This window comes from Salvia splendens, chromosome 20 (assembly GCF_004379255.2).
Source record: "Salvia splendens isolate huo1 chromosome 20, SspV2, whole genome shotgun sequence".
Classification (NCBI taxonomy): Eukaryota; Viridiplantae; Streptophyta; class Magnoliopsida; order Lamiales; family Lamiaceae; genus Salvia; species Salvia splendens.
In genome coordinates this window covers 25,567,869-25,581,230 of record NC_056051.1, presented here as the reverse complement: position 1 = coordinate 25,581,230, position 13,362 = coordinate 25,567,869, and the positions used below count along the sequence as shown (strand labels likewise).

General features: G+C 37.4%; 3 protein-coding genes across 10 annotated transcripts; 1 reads left to right on the top strand and 2 right to left on the bottom strand.

Annotated features, from left to right (window-relative positions):
• Positions 1 to 2,055: 2,055 nt before the first annotated feature.
• Positions 2,056 to 2,911, top strand: LOC121782922 (30S ribosomal protein 3-1, chloroplastic-like). Its single transcript, XM_042180925.1, has 2 exons — positions 2,056 to 2,391; positions 2,548 to 2,911. The coding sequence occupies exons 1-2, from the start codon at positions 2,071 to 2,073 to the stop codon at positions 2,821 to 2,823; spliced, it is 597 nt and encodes a 198-aa protein (XP_042036859.1). The 5' UTR covers positions 2,056 to 2,070; the 3' UTR covers positions 2,824 to 2,911.
• Positions 2,912 to 2,967: 56 nt separating this feature from the next.
• LOC121782920 lies at positions 2,968 to 5,380 on the bottom strand. Its single transcript, XM_042180924.1, has 5 exons — positions 4,351 to 5,380; positions 3,981 to 4,074; positions 3,788 to 3,825; positions 3,569 to 3,704; positions 2,968 to 3,414 (listed from the first exon to the last, which is right to left on the bottom strand). The coding sequence occupies exons 1-5, from the start codon at positions 4,699 to 4,701 to the stop codon at positions 2,999 to 3,001; spliced, it is 1,035 nt and encodes a 344-aa protein (XP_042036858.1). The 5' UTR covers positions 4,702 to 5,380; the 3' UTR covers positions 2,968 to 2,998.
• A 395-nt stretch (positions 5,381 to 5,775) lies between these two features.
• On the bottom strand, positions 5,776 to 12,923 carry LOC121782919 (serine/threonine-protein kinase prpf4B-like). 8 transcript variants are annotated; one of them, XR_006046479.1, is made up of 15 exons: positions 12,323 to 12,923; positions 10,743 to 11,758; positions 10,485 to 10,648; positions 9,873 to 10,069; positions 9,657 to 9,725; positions 9,418 to 9,490; positions 8,925 to 9,081; positions 8,531 to 8,822; positions 8,322 to 8,436; positions 8,072 to 8,235; positions 7,902 to 7,976; positions 7,377 to 7,791; positions 7,007 to 7,070; positions 6,611 to 6,664; positions 5,776 to 6,466 (listed from the first exon to the last, which is right to left on the bottom strand). XR_006046479.1 is itself a non-coding variant. In XM_042180923.1 (12 exons), the coding sequence occupies exons 1-12, from the start codon at positions 12,824 to 12,826 to the stop codon at positions 7,603 to 7,605; spliced, it is 3,015 nt and encodes a 1,004-aa protein (XP_042036857.1). In that variant the 5' UTR covers positions 12,827 to 12,923; the 3' UTR covers positions 7,286 to 7,602. The 8 variants fall into 8 exon arrangements, 1 of the variants encoding a protein (XP_042036857.1); XR_006046477.1 differs by having other exon boundaries at positions 6,611 to 7,070; XR_006046478.1 differs by having other exon boundaries at positions 5,776 to 6,664.
• Between the last annotated feature and the right edge of the window lie 439 nt (positions 12,924 to 13,362).

Here is a 13,362-nt window from a genome sequence, read left to right as displayed (position 1 = left end):
CATGACTAATGCTGGTACATCATGGCAGTGATAAAATGAAATAATTAATACTCCTATAATACTAGAATATTGTCTGAAATAATTAATCAACTATGAACACAGGTGTAAGAATTTCCATTGGCTCTCTCAGCTGTGAATAATATCACTTTTTTTTTAATAATTAATAAATGATAAAACTGTCGCATTCAACATTCTGCTTATCTATATTTCATGCCATGCCACCCAATTAAGAGCTTTCACGCTTGAAGATATTTTTGAATAATTCATTTTCATGAACTATTCACATGGCCATTCAGCTCAGAAATGAAAACTTTTATCAAATATCTCAATTTTATTGTAGCTTTCCATTGATGTGGAAAGGGATAATGCTCTTTTTTCAGCACTTTTGGTTGTTTTCATTACAAATAAGTAAATTGCACATGGCAATAACCATATATTTCTATCTATCATATACCATATTATCCATATATCAAGTTATTTATCTATAAAAAGCATAAACCACAACTTTTCTCCACACAATCACTTTTGTAAGTTTGTTAATAAGCAACACTGAAATATGGGATGGGGAGAAAATACAGTGAGAAAGAGAGTAATCGATAGATAGATAGAGAGAGTTTAAGAAAATAATATACTATGAAATATATTCAAAAAATATCCAGAAGTAAGCAAAATAAATAATATAAATAAATCAAAATTTTAACAACCATAGAAATAAATCATAAAGATAATGCAAAATAATAGTAATATACTCCCTTTGTTCCCTCATAGTTTAGTCATTTTTCCATTTCGTGAAATTTCCTTATAGTTGAGTCATTTCCATATATAGTAACTTTTTTCTCTTTCTTACTTTATTCTCTCTTAATTTTGTATATATTTATTTAACACACTCAACATTTCTTTATTAAACTATGTGCCGAAACGTTTTGCTTCAACTATGAGGGAACGAAGGGAGGACAAATTATCAACTAAATTCACGCATAAGCATATAAAGATATATGTATAAGTCGTTGTCAAGAAAAAAGTGTTTCTTCACTCGTAAATTACAATACACTAACCAATTTAGGAACGAAGAACGTATATACTTTATCCATCACAAAAAAATATTTTATTTTGGTTAGTCTCTCAAAATTGGTTTGCCTTTTTTTTCAAAAAAAAAATCACCACACATCACACTACTAATTTGGTGAATCTACTGACTTTTATGTGTCTTATTATCCACTAATAGTACTTTAACTAATTTTCTCGTTCTCTCATATTTTATCAATTTCGTACTAAAACTGATATCGTCGCCGTAAACATATTTTCAATGAATTTTGTTCTCTTTCGAAACTCCTAGAGCCATTCGTCTGTTGGGAACGCGACTAACATGTAAACGTCGAGACTTCTACTTTTGAAGATATTTCATTGTCAAATCATTATGCAAGATATTTATTAATATAAACATGCTTTGTTTTATGATTTTATTTATTTATGGTGTCAGTCGTTTGTAAGTTAGTGATTAATTATGCATAATTATTGTTGACTAGTTTGATTCTCTAGATTTTCGCGTGACATCCTCCAATAGTATGTAACTATTAAGTTGATGGCTTACACTATTAAGTTGATGGCTTACTATTTGCTTAGTCAATGTTTAATCTATTTTTTCTATTGAACCAGTCAAGTAGAATATAACCCGTTCATCCTTAATCAAATGGTAGTCAATGTTTAATCTATTTTTTCTATTGAACCAGTCAAGTAGAATATAACCCGTTCATCCTTAATCAAATGACCAGAGGTTCGACTCCTACCTTTGTTATGGAGTTATTTTAAATATATGTCACATCTTTCGATGTACCTATAATTGAGAACAAAGCCGTCTTAAATCCATGGCATGTTGTCACATTCTTCGAAATATCTATAAATCAGCATGACAACATGTGAAATAGTCATTGGATCCGCCGATGCAATACCCATGATCTTTTAAATTCTATTAATATGATCAAAAAAATTTAGATAAGAAAACCAAGCCCATTTTTCAGTTGTGGGCTTAAATCGATCCTTAGTTTTATTAAAAGCCCAATTAAGAGGCCCATGGCCCCTCCCTTCTCTTCTAGATTGGTTACCTTATCACCATCAATCCTCTCTATCTCTCCTTCTCCTCTCCTCTCTCCATTTTGGGAAAAGCAGAAGATGTTATCCATGTTAGTGCAACCAAGCATAAAGGGCCCTATTACAAGCCGCCCTTCCTCTGTTTTCAAGAACATCTCCTCCCCACCCTCAAAAACCTCATTTTCTGTGAACCCAAGAGTTCCCCAATTGCGCTCTACTCACCTCAAATTCAAGCCCGCCGCGGCCGCCGCCACCGAAGTAGCTCCGGCAGAAACAGCCGTCGAAGTCGTCCCACAACCTCAGGTTCACCTACACTGCTCAATTAGCTTTTCACCATCTCCTGCATAAAAAAAGATTTAATTTTTATAAGCATTGCTCTATCACAATTTATATACTGTTATACATTACCAATCATGAAATGCACATAGTGAGTGTGTGTTTTCGATATATTATTACCAGTCAGCTGTGAAGCAGCCTGTGGGGCGGCCGCGGCTGGTGCTGAAGTTCATATGGATGGAGAAGAACATCGGTCTCGGGCTGGATCAGAGCATACCGGGGCATGGCTCCGTGCCGCTGAGCCCTTACTTCTTCTGGCCGAGGAAGGATGCATGGGAAGAGCTCAAGGCGACTCTCGAGAGCAAGCCGTGGATCTCGCAGAAGAAGATGATCATTCTTCTCAATCAGGCCACAGACATCATCAATCTCTGGCAACAGAGTGGTGGCAATCTGTCTTGAATTCGACACTTCATTTTGTAATATTTTGACTTTGTGATGTAATTTTACCTGCTTGACTCTCAATAGAAAGGGCCCTTTTCATTGCAAACTTATCAAGATATAACACACATTCAAGAATGAAGTTTTAGAATCCGTTAAATAATCAAAGCATTAGTAACAAATCTAGTATACAAGGCTATGTCTCTTTGCCGGTGTCTAAACAGAGGCAATAGGCGACTAGGCCGACTACTGGGACGAATCTGAGAAGATTAACCGAAGCAACTTTGTCTTGTCGGATGTTTTGGAGGTTGTCGCCAATCAGCCATGGCTGGAAAACTAGGTACAGGCAGATATCCCAGATGAAGGCATAGGCGAGTCTCTCAGATCCGAGATAGCTTTGCAGAAACTCGAGTCTTTCTCCCAAATCACCAAAATTACCATCTCCTCGACCGTAAAAGGCCCAAACTATTGACAGCACGCTTACAAGCCCACCAGTGAGTCCAACAATGGCTGCTCCGTTTGTCATGACTGAACCAAGTTGAGAAGTCTTTCTTGGAGTGTCGTCCTCTTGAGCTACATTCAGACGTATTGCCATGTAAGGAATCAAGAACGCTGCAGCCAATAAAAGTAACAATTGAGGACACAATCTGAATCATTAAAACTATAGAATTTGCAAATGAGATGAGCATGTAAAGGGTAATACATCAAAGCAATATCAAATGACTGTGTGTGTGTGGGGCAAGCACAAACAAGTTGAGAAGCATACTGTTTGTGAGAAACATCTGAAAGCCCCATAATACATCAATTGATCCCTTGAATCTGTCTCTCAGTTTATCAGTGTAAAGCAGAGGAGCAAACATCAACGTCCACGCAATAACAAGGTTGAATAATCCTTCAGACATCTAAGCAAAACAAGATACCAGTATACAAAATCAGCCTAAAACAGAACGAGGCTCTAAAAGTTTGCTATACCTGTAAAACTTACTGGATGGAGAACTGGTGCCTCGATGAGATGAATACCGACTGCTCTGCCAAAGTACAATCTCACACATGATCAAGATACTTGCAATAAGGCATAAAACAGCAGCACACTGATAACACGTAGCATTAAATTCGAGAGTAAGTAGCATATCCGTATAAAATACGACGATGCAACTGGAAGAAAGCACAAGCATTACCTAAGTTTGTCAAAGGCAGAATAAAGAAGAAATTGAGTGAAAGGCCTATCAGAGAACTGATTGTGTCTGAACTAATGGCCCAGACAGGATCCCCCTACAAGCAAATATGAAACAAATAAATCAGCAGTAAAATTCTAATTCATTTCGAAGTTGCATTATGATTTATGCCTAAAGAGCAACAGCTGCAATCACACTCTCCTCAGAATCTCAAACATTAATGAAATTTCACAGATACAATCAAACTGAACTATGAATGAATTGATCCATAAACAGAGGCAATGCGGAAATAAAAATAGTAGTAATACCTAAAAAAGAAGAGAAAAATAGAAATCAAGCTAAATTATCGATTAAATAAAGGAGCTATACTTACAGGAGCATAGGGAAGTAAGAAGAGCCAAACGATATAAACAGCCTCAGCTATCCACAGAATAACCTGCAGTAGTTTCCTAGCGCCGTCGTTCAGCTCCGAAACGGAACCACCGCCGCCGCCGCCAGCTGCGGCAGTGGTACTAGAAATGAAATTTCGATTCAAACGCAACCGCCGCGCGCATCTACTAGAAATAGACAGACTACGTCGTTTACTCCGGTCATCGCCGATAAAATCGACACTAGAAATCAAAGCAGGAGTTCTAAAATTGACGATTCTCAACGGTCTGAATGAAGCGCAATTTATCGCCAGAGGAGAAACGGCGGTGCATAATGTCACCGTGGAGGATTGCATCTCCGAATGTCTTTACTCCGCCGGTTTTTCTATTCGACGCCGGAAAATAACGATTTCACGAGCTAAGAGTGGGCGGAAACAGCACTGGGCTTGTTTACAGAATAATGCCGAGGTGGAATGATACTAGTCATTAAAGATTTATTTTGCCTCCAGTTACTTACCCCCGCTGTTCGTGCAATTTCAACTGAAATTGATGTATCACATTTCATATACTCTCTCTTCCGTCCACGAAAAATAGAACGCATTATGAATGTTACATGCTTTAATGTGGAATTGATAAAGTAAAATAGAAGGGAAAAAAAAGTAAGAGAGAAGTAGTGTTAGTGGAATGTATGATCCATATTATTAATAAGAGAGTAGGAAAAAAAGTAAGAGAGAAGTTGTTAAAAACTTTCCTTTATTAAATATGCTCTATTTTTTTATGGACAATTAAAAATGGCAAATATATTCTATTTTTTATGGACAGAGGGAGTATATTCGAACTGAAAAACACAAAAAAATAGTAGTATCATTTTTTTGTATATCGAAAGATTTTAAAGTTTCATACAATAACAATATGCATTTGTGTATAGCAATATTTCATAACATTAGAGTCCCAATATACTGAAAATTGATACTCCTTCCGTCCTATCTCAAGTGATTGCCTGTTTTTCGGCCCGATTTTTAAAAAAATAATAATAATAAATAGTTAATGTGGAGATAAAGTAAAGTAAGTAAGAGAATAATATAAATACGATTCTTTTCTATATTATTCTCTCACTTACTTTACTTTCTCTGCACTTTAACAATGTATTATCATACTCACAAAACAACGGCAAAAAAAATTAATCACTTGAGCTGGGACGGAGAGAGTACACTATAAATGTACTATATATCGGATTTCAACATACCCAAAAATCAGTTCGGTAACAATATGAAAAATTGGCATACCACAAATTTAGCATTTTCCAAAAAAATCGTTAAAATTAAATGTATGGCATTTGCTCATACTGACATTTTCGTTAAAGCGTACAATATGGTGTGCTACTTTTCCGTAAAAATTCGATCAAAATCATTTCTAGTGTTCTGTAATAATCATTCGAATAGTTAGTTTGTTTAATTTTTTCAATACCAGAAATCGTCGTCAACTTGTTCAATCCCTTGACAAATTCAAGGCATTTCTATAGTTGGATTACTTTCCATTTTCGGTCCGGCTATTACAACAACATTCAATTCTTATTTCTAAAGGAGGAACTCGGTCCAGAATCTGATGAGGATCGGCAGCTTGCAGTCGTTCAACGACACGGGGCAGGGCAGAAGCAAGGCAATCCAGACGCAAATAAGCAATTTAGACGAGAAATTCAACAGTTTGTACATGGTGTGTATGTGTAATTGCTCTAAATTATGATAGCAAAAGTATTATTGTAACAATTTCTAATGAGGAAAATAGAAGAAATAAATATGCGCGCTTTATTGGGCAAAGCAAAGGGACTGTAAATTAAAAAGAACAAAGCTGAGAACTCTGCCAAATACCATCTCACACAATTTGCATATCAAAAAAATCACTTACCATTCAAGAAAGCCTAATGAAGGTGACCCAGGGTTTGTCAATCAAAAAAATGGAAACGAACTGGGCAGTCATTTGAATCAAAATCGAATAAATAGATGGACATGATGCCAAGGACGTCTTAGCATCAGAAACCTGATTAGCAGCAAAAAAAGAAAGAGACCGAAAACAATAGGCAACACATACATAATCACTTACCACTGTGAAGGGATGCTCAACCTACAAACACAACAGATGCCGGTCATGATTTAGTTTTGGAACAACTTAATGAGTGGTACATTACCAAAACAACCTCCTCCCAACAACAGAGAAAGATAAAGATGAAAGGAAAAATGGAATAGAAATATCAAAAGCGAAACTTACATGAGTTATTTCATACTCCAGAGCAGCATCCAAACATCTTCAGGGTATACAGTCCTCCAGAACAACCAAACCATGGATCAGATATATGTCAACATCAATGTACGTAATATGAAAGTTCTAAGGCAGAAGCAAGAAAACAAAACCCATGCGAAGGCACATATGGTGCAACAAAAAGCACAGTAGACCAACAATGAATTTACTAGCAAGTATTCATTCGAACATTCATATGCTAATAGACGAGTCACAGAGAAGGGCAAATATTGCTGTCAAATTTACCATTCATGAGCTTGACTATCCAAACCAATGTGAACAATAAAAATCATTAGAATAATTCGCGTTCAAATTGGTTAGGTCTTAAAGGTACCACATAAACTCCTAAAAGACAAACTAAGGTACCTTCTCCAGAATGCCTTTAATCATCTAAACCATTGAACAGTTTCCTCATAGCATATGAAGGGTCCTGAATGAAAGATTAGATTAGACTCTCCAGAACCAAATGTCCTACAATAGAGTATAGGAATAAATTCCCGAAAAAGAACCAGATTAAAAAAGCATGTCTTGTATACATATATATATATATAGATGGAGGCAATGTTATTCAGATCTCTATGCTGAGGAAACTAGAGCCACCAATGTAACTATTAATACCAGATAGAGAGTAGAAGTAAACCCGAATGACTGAAAAACAATGATTTCTAAAGCACTCTTGATTGTCATCATTAAGAATTAGTACAAGCAAAGGAAACGCCTTCAGTGAGTTTCTTACAATAGAAACAGAAAACAATCCATGGATAGAACTCCATAACTGCCTTCCCCAAGATCATCTCAAAGAACTCCAACCATGCCCCATTCAATGTCCCCTGAATTCTCGCTCCCAGACAGAAGACAAAGACAGATAAATGTCCAATTAGATAATTCAGTATTGAGACGAGACCAAATGCATGAGTATCTAATGCAACAGCAGTTCTGTAGTCAGAAATCATCATCATGGTTCACTTGCCCGTGATGAAAGGATGGCCCAAGGCCTGTGATACATTCATCCTCTTATCTGGATCCAAGACAAATATCTTTTCCATAAGATCTCTAAAATTAGCAACCATTTTTGGATCCTCGCCCGGAGATCCTGAAATTAATGTGCTAAAGTCTTTTGGCTTGATATTCACAATCAACCTCCTTATTAGCTGCCAAAACAGAGTGAAAATTCAACAAAAGCAAAGATCCACTATAACTGACATGAAAGTGGAGTATCATCTATAGTGATAGCTAAGCAATCTAAACGTAGCATACCAACCTTTTTGGAGACTGGATCCTCATCTGTTGCAAGAAAATTCAGATCCTGGTCAAAGTGCTGATCAGTAAATGCTCCCTGAACAAAGTAGCAAGTACCCATGACCATCAAATAACAAAACAAACAAAATAGGGGCATAATGCCCAGCACAAACAACAGAACTTCATACTTACCTTACGCAGCATCTTTTTTGGGAAAGGACCTTTCAGTTCCATGTGAAGACGAAGCATGTCATTGTTAGTAGCACCAGGAAATAGGACCTTCCCGGTGTAAAGCTCAAACAAACAGCAACCAACTGACCAAATATCCATAGGATGGTCATATGATAGTCCTAGAACTGAAGACAGAAATAAACCCAATTAATCATGAGACAAAAGGATTAAAAAGAAAGCAATATTAAATAGCAAATAATGTCACACTTACTTATCTCAGGGGCACGATAAAAACGGCTAACAAGATATGGTGTGATTTCATTTTTACCAGCAAACATGGCATTACCGAAGTCGCAAAGCTTCAACACATTTTTTGCATCATTCACCTAGAGAAAGAAATCAAACTTATCAATTCAAAATGGTATACAGGAAAGCTAAAACATGATTAGAAAATAAAAGAAGAGGAAGCTGCCGGCATACCAGCATATTATCTGGTTTGATATCACAATGAAGAACACCACAATTTTTCAGGTGTTTCAATGCTATGAATAGTTGCTTAGCATATGCCCTCACAGCTGTAAGCTTCAGACCAATATTACGACCAAATTTCTTCAGAACTTCACGTAAATTCATATGAAGAGATTCAAAAACTAAACATAGATGATTCCTGTACTTGAAGGTAGAAAGAAAACGAACACAGTGGCGCTTTCTCTCAGAGTCAGCACCGACTAACTTCTTTAAAATGACCAACTCTTCCATACCAGCCTTATACCTGTATTTGAAGACAAAACACGAACATTAAGATGGTCAGCACAGGGCTTCCAATGATCACAACCATTTAAAGCTAAATAGAAGGAAAAAGAAAGGTAGTCACATTGTTTCATTGTTACGTATGATTTTGATTGCTACTTCTTCAGCGTCATCAGATTTTGCCTTTAGATCCTTTGCTCGAACAACAGTTGAAAATACACCCTTTCCGTGGGCAGCTATTATCTCATAACGGCCATCAAGTACTTCCCCAAAACGGTAGCCTGGTTGTCGAAAACATAATAAGACTACAATTAGACCCAACAGAAAATTTACATTTTCAGAAATAGTGCAGATACACGAATACAAATAGGCACATAGATCTTGGGGGTTTGGCAATAATCCAAATCATTTTGAAAATGAGACTTCACCAAGCCCAACTCCACCAGAAACTCCAATTTTTACCAAGTGTGATATGTTTTGAGTTATAAAAGAAACATCTTTTACCAGGAAATAGGAATTTAACCAAGCCAAAAGCATCACAAAGATGATATCAGGATCATTATAAAAACAGGTATACAGACATAATGAACCAGAGATATTAATGGTCAGGCACATACCATAGTAACCTTCAGCGTCATCCCAATTATCATTAAGTCCACTCTTTTCAGCAGCTAAACCATCCCCTTTACCCTGAAGAAGTGTATGATTCAAATAAGAAGAGAAGCAGCAAATGGCTCCTAAAAGAGCACATAAAAGAACTACAACATGGGAAAGATTCAACAGACTCCGTGGGCTAATAATAATCAACATGACTTCAATTAAAAATTTAGTTTAGTAAAAAAGAACCAAGACTAACCGTTTTACGAACTCCAGCAGGTGATTCCCCAAAAATATCATCACAGAACATATCATTGGATCTCTCGCTCTGCAACAATTCCACAAGGAAACACATCATTCTTTGACAATTGACATGATATTACAATATAAAGATCACACATACAACCAACAAAAGGTGTCATTCATGATTGCTGATAATACACAAAATATTTTAAATCAAGGGCAACAACAATACCTTGGGGGTACCCTCTCCTAGCCCACCAGTTCCAGTGGCCATTTCAACAGTTGAAAGATCATTTTGTGAAGGTGATTTCCCCACCGCAAAGGATGGTTCAGGAACATAATCATCTGCTCCTTCAGCCTGATTGTCAGAGTTTTCCGGTAGAACTTCAGCAGATATCACTTGTGCTGAAGATTCTCCCACTGTATCCACTACTGACACGTAAGATGCAAGAATTAACGAAACATAAAAATACCATAAGAAAAAAGCAAACATTAGACAATATATTAACATCCAATATCCATATAGGAGAAGTGACTATGTTGTCATAAAATCAGGTAAAATTTCAAATTTTAAAGAGAAAATAATTTAGGATAGTTCAATTATAATCCAGCATAGACATCCTGTTATTTCACAAATCCATCTCTATCTTGAATGCAAAAATACGACGAACTTGTGAATACCAGGTAACTTAATAAAATGCCATAAAATTGCACATAAAAGTAACATAATATTGAGAAAGTGTTGCTCCCAGTGAAGCTCAAGCTTAACTATTTGCCAAACAGCTAGAGAAACACTCATGTTAGCAAATACCAAAGAGTTAGCGCATATTATCTTTTCTGATACCTTGTAAACGGGTTTCAGGTTTTTGCTGTTTGTTTTTGTACTTTTCAAGGATAGCTTGCCTTCGCCTCCTACTTTCCTCCTTGATTTTCTCAAGATCATCCTCTTCCTGTTCAGCAAGTTGCACTGCAATCTTTTCTTGATAGTCCTCTTGCCTATCATCTTCTCTGTGACCACCAAAAGCACGAAATGAACAATTTAAGGTGGGTGATGGAGAAAAAAAAACATAAATCAAGTAATTTCTTTAAAATAAATATATACCTCTCCAACTTCTCATTACCCAGTTTATCTTTAGACCTCTCATTTTCAAAATCACTTCTCCTAGTATTCTCTGTATGGTAATCTTCATAGTGTCTTCTGTGCCTGGATTCATTAACCCTATCTCTATCAGCATCTTCACACTTGTCATATTTCTGGCGTCTGCTTAATCGATCGATATCATTATCCCTGCTTCTAGCTCTTCTGCCATCTCTAACCCCTTGTCGGTCTCTCTCCCGATCCCTGGTCTGATCTTCTCTTACTCGATCCCTCTCCCTGTCTCTGTCTCTCTCCCTTTCCCTGTCTCTGACCCTCTCCCTCTCCCTATCTCTGCCTCTCTCCCTTTCCCAGTCATTCTCCCGCATATCTTGCTCCCTCTCTCCTAGATATCTATCTTGAAGTCTGTTTCTTTCTCTTTCCCTTCTAATATCCTCTTCCTTCCTTTCGTTGTCTCTAATTCTATCTCTATCCCTCTCCCTGCTGCCCTCCCTGTATGTGTCCCGAGCCTCCCTGCTATAATGTCTTTCTACTCTCTCCGTATATCTGCTGCTAGAACTACGCTCCCGTTCTTTGTCACTGATGTCCCTACTGCTGTGTCTGTATGCTTTGGCATCTCTAGCAGTCCGTTCATCATTAGATCCACTCCGACGTTTCTTCTCCCTACGATAGGGGTCCTCCACGGAAGCTTCACGTACAATACTTCGGGACCGGGACCTTCCCCTAGACAAATCAGGTGACCTCAATAGGTTACTATATGATCTCTCTTTCTCGGAAGATGAGGATTTCCTCAAACTTGTTCGGTCAACTTCATCAACAGAATTTCGAGTTTTCTTATCATCTCTGGAGAGATGCGTGCTATCCACTTCCTGATATTTATGATCATCACCCCCATTTGCAAGACCAACGGAATTAGATATTCTCTCCTGATCTATCTCACCACTTTCTTTGCTGTCCGTTTTGTCCTTCCCCGGTTTCTGAAATCTTTTACCAACTGTTTTGGGACTATCTTCATTAACTCCCTGAAAAGAAAAAATATGACAGAAACATTACTCAACAAGCCAAAAATATACATAACTAACTGTGCTTGCAAATTAAGTTCCGAACACGTAACCAAGTCTTACAATCAATTCAAGGCCATCATTTCAGTCTTCTGGAAAGTGGAAACACCTAAAGGAACTTTGCCTGACACCAGATTGTAAATACGGGGTGCAAGGCTCTCTTTTCATAAAATTTTCCGGATCCATGTAATGCAGCAAGAATATTTGCATGAAAGCATAACATATTCCTATCACTACAAATATGATCAGAAACTCGACGCAATAAACATAAAAGGAAGTCATGGGAGCTCATGATATCCGGGTCCCAAAGAACTGACTTTGGGTCACTTTGCCAGTTGCAACACGTCATATACAGACTGGGAGACAACATCGTTATAAGAAAACACAAAAACCAAGTCCATGAAACAAACTCCAGTGAAAAAACTTAAGCTATAGACATTCAAAGAACCTATAAAACACCACGAAGCAATGAATACCAAACTGGGTGAAAAAAATGTAGATATAAGCAAGGGGATCTGAACACACCATGTTAAAATCAACACATCCGTTTGTCTTAATTTCCCCAAATTCAACATCAGATTGCGAATTCTTCTTATTTCCCTCAAATTCAACATCCGATTGAGAATTCTTCTTAATTCCCCCAAACTCAGCATCCGATTGCGAATTCTTCTGCAACTTATCAGAATCCTTGTTAACCAAATCAGCTAAACCATCATCCTCCACTATCTCTCCTTCCTCCATCTCATAATCCAATCCGGCGAGATCAGATTTATGCTTCACCAAAGAAGCTCCACCGTCCTCCGCAGTACTTTCTAATTTGATTTCTTCAACCTCAGCATCATCGATTCTATCACCTTCCAACGATTGCAGCTCTGTCGTTTCTTCCTTCTCTTTGCTGCTCCGATGGCGGTGGTGATGGCGATGCCGGTGGTGGTGGCGATGTTTGCGGCGCTTCGATAGCTCCTCCGCGCCGTCGGTGGAGGATCGGTGGTGCTTGCGGCGCGTCGCTTCAATCGAATCGCCGGCCATATTAGCTGGAATTAGGGTTGAGGTAAAACGATTGCAGATTTAGGGTGAAGGCTTAAGGGTAAAAGTTCGCCGAATCTAATTGAATCAAATTTCGCAAACAAATAGCCAAAGAATTTGTGATTTTTAGAGATCGAGTGATAATATAATGAGGGAGAATGTGGGATTTCCAATTTGCCCCTAAATGTTTGAATAGTTTGCATTTGAACCCTTATTAATGTGCATTTTGATCCTCAAGAAACTGATATTACTTTTTCATGCACCAATTACTCATTAATTGTTAATCTTTGCATCTAATAACGGCTGCATTTTTGTGCAGATGTATGCGTTGCGTTGCTCTTTCTTTCAAAATCTTCGATATGATGTGGTTTTAAATATTCTTTTGGCATATGTTTTCATTTCTGCTAACAATTCAAACTAATTGAAATATTGAAATCTTTTTATCGTCGATGAGAAATAATGTATTTTTGCATGTGTTAATGGTCACATTCTTGTGTGATCTAGGTGATGATGCTCTTTCTTTGAAAATCTTCGATATA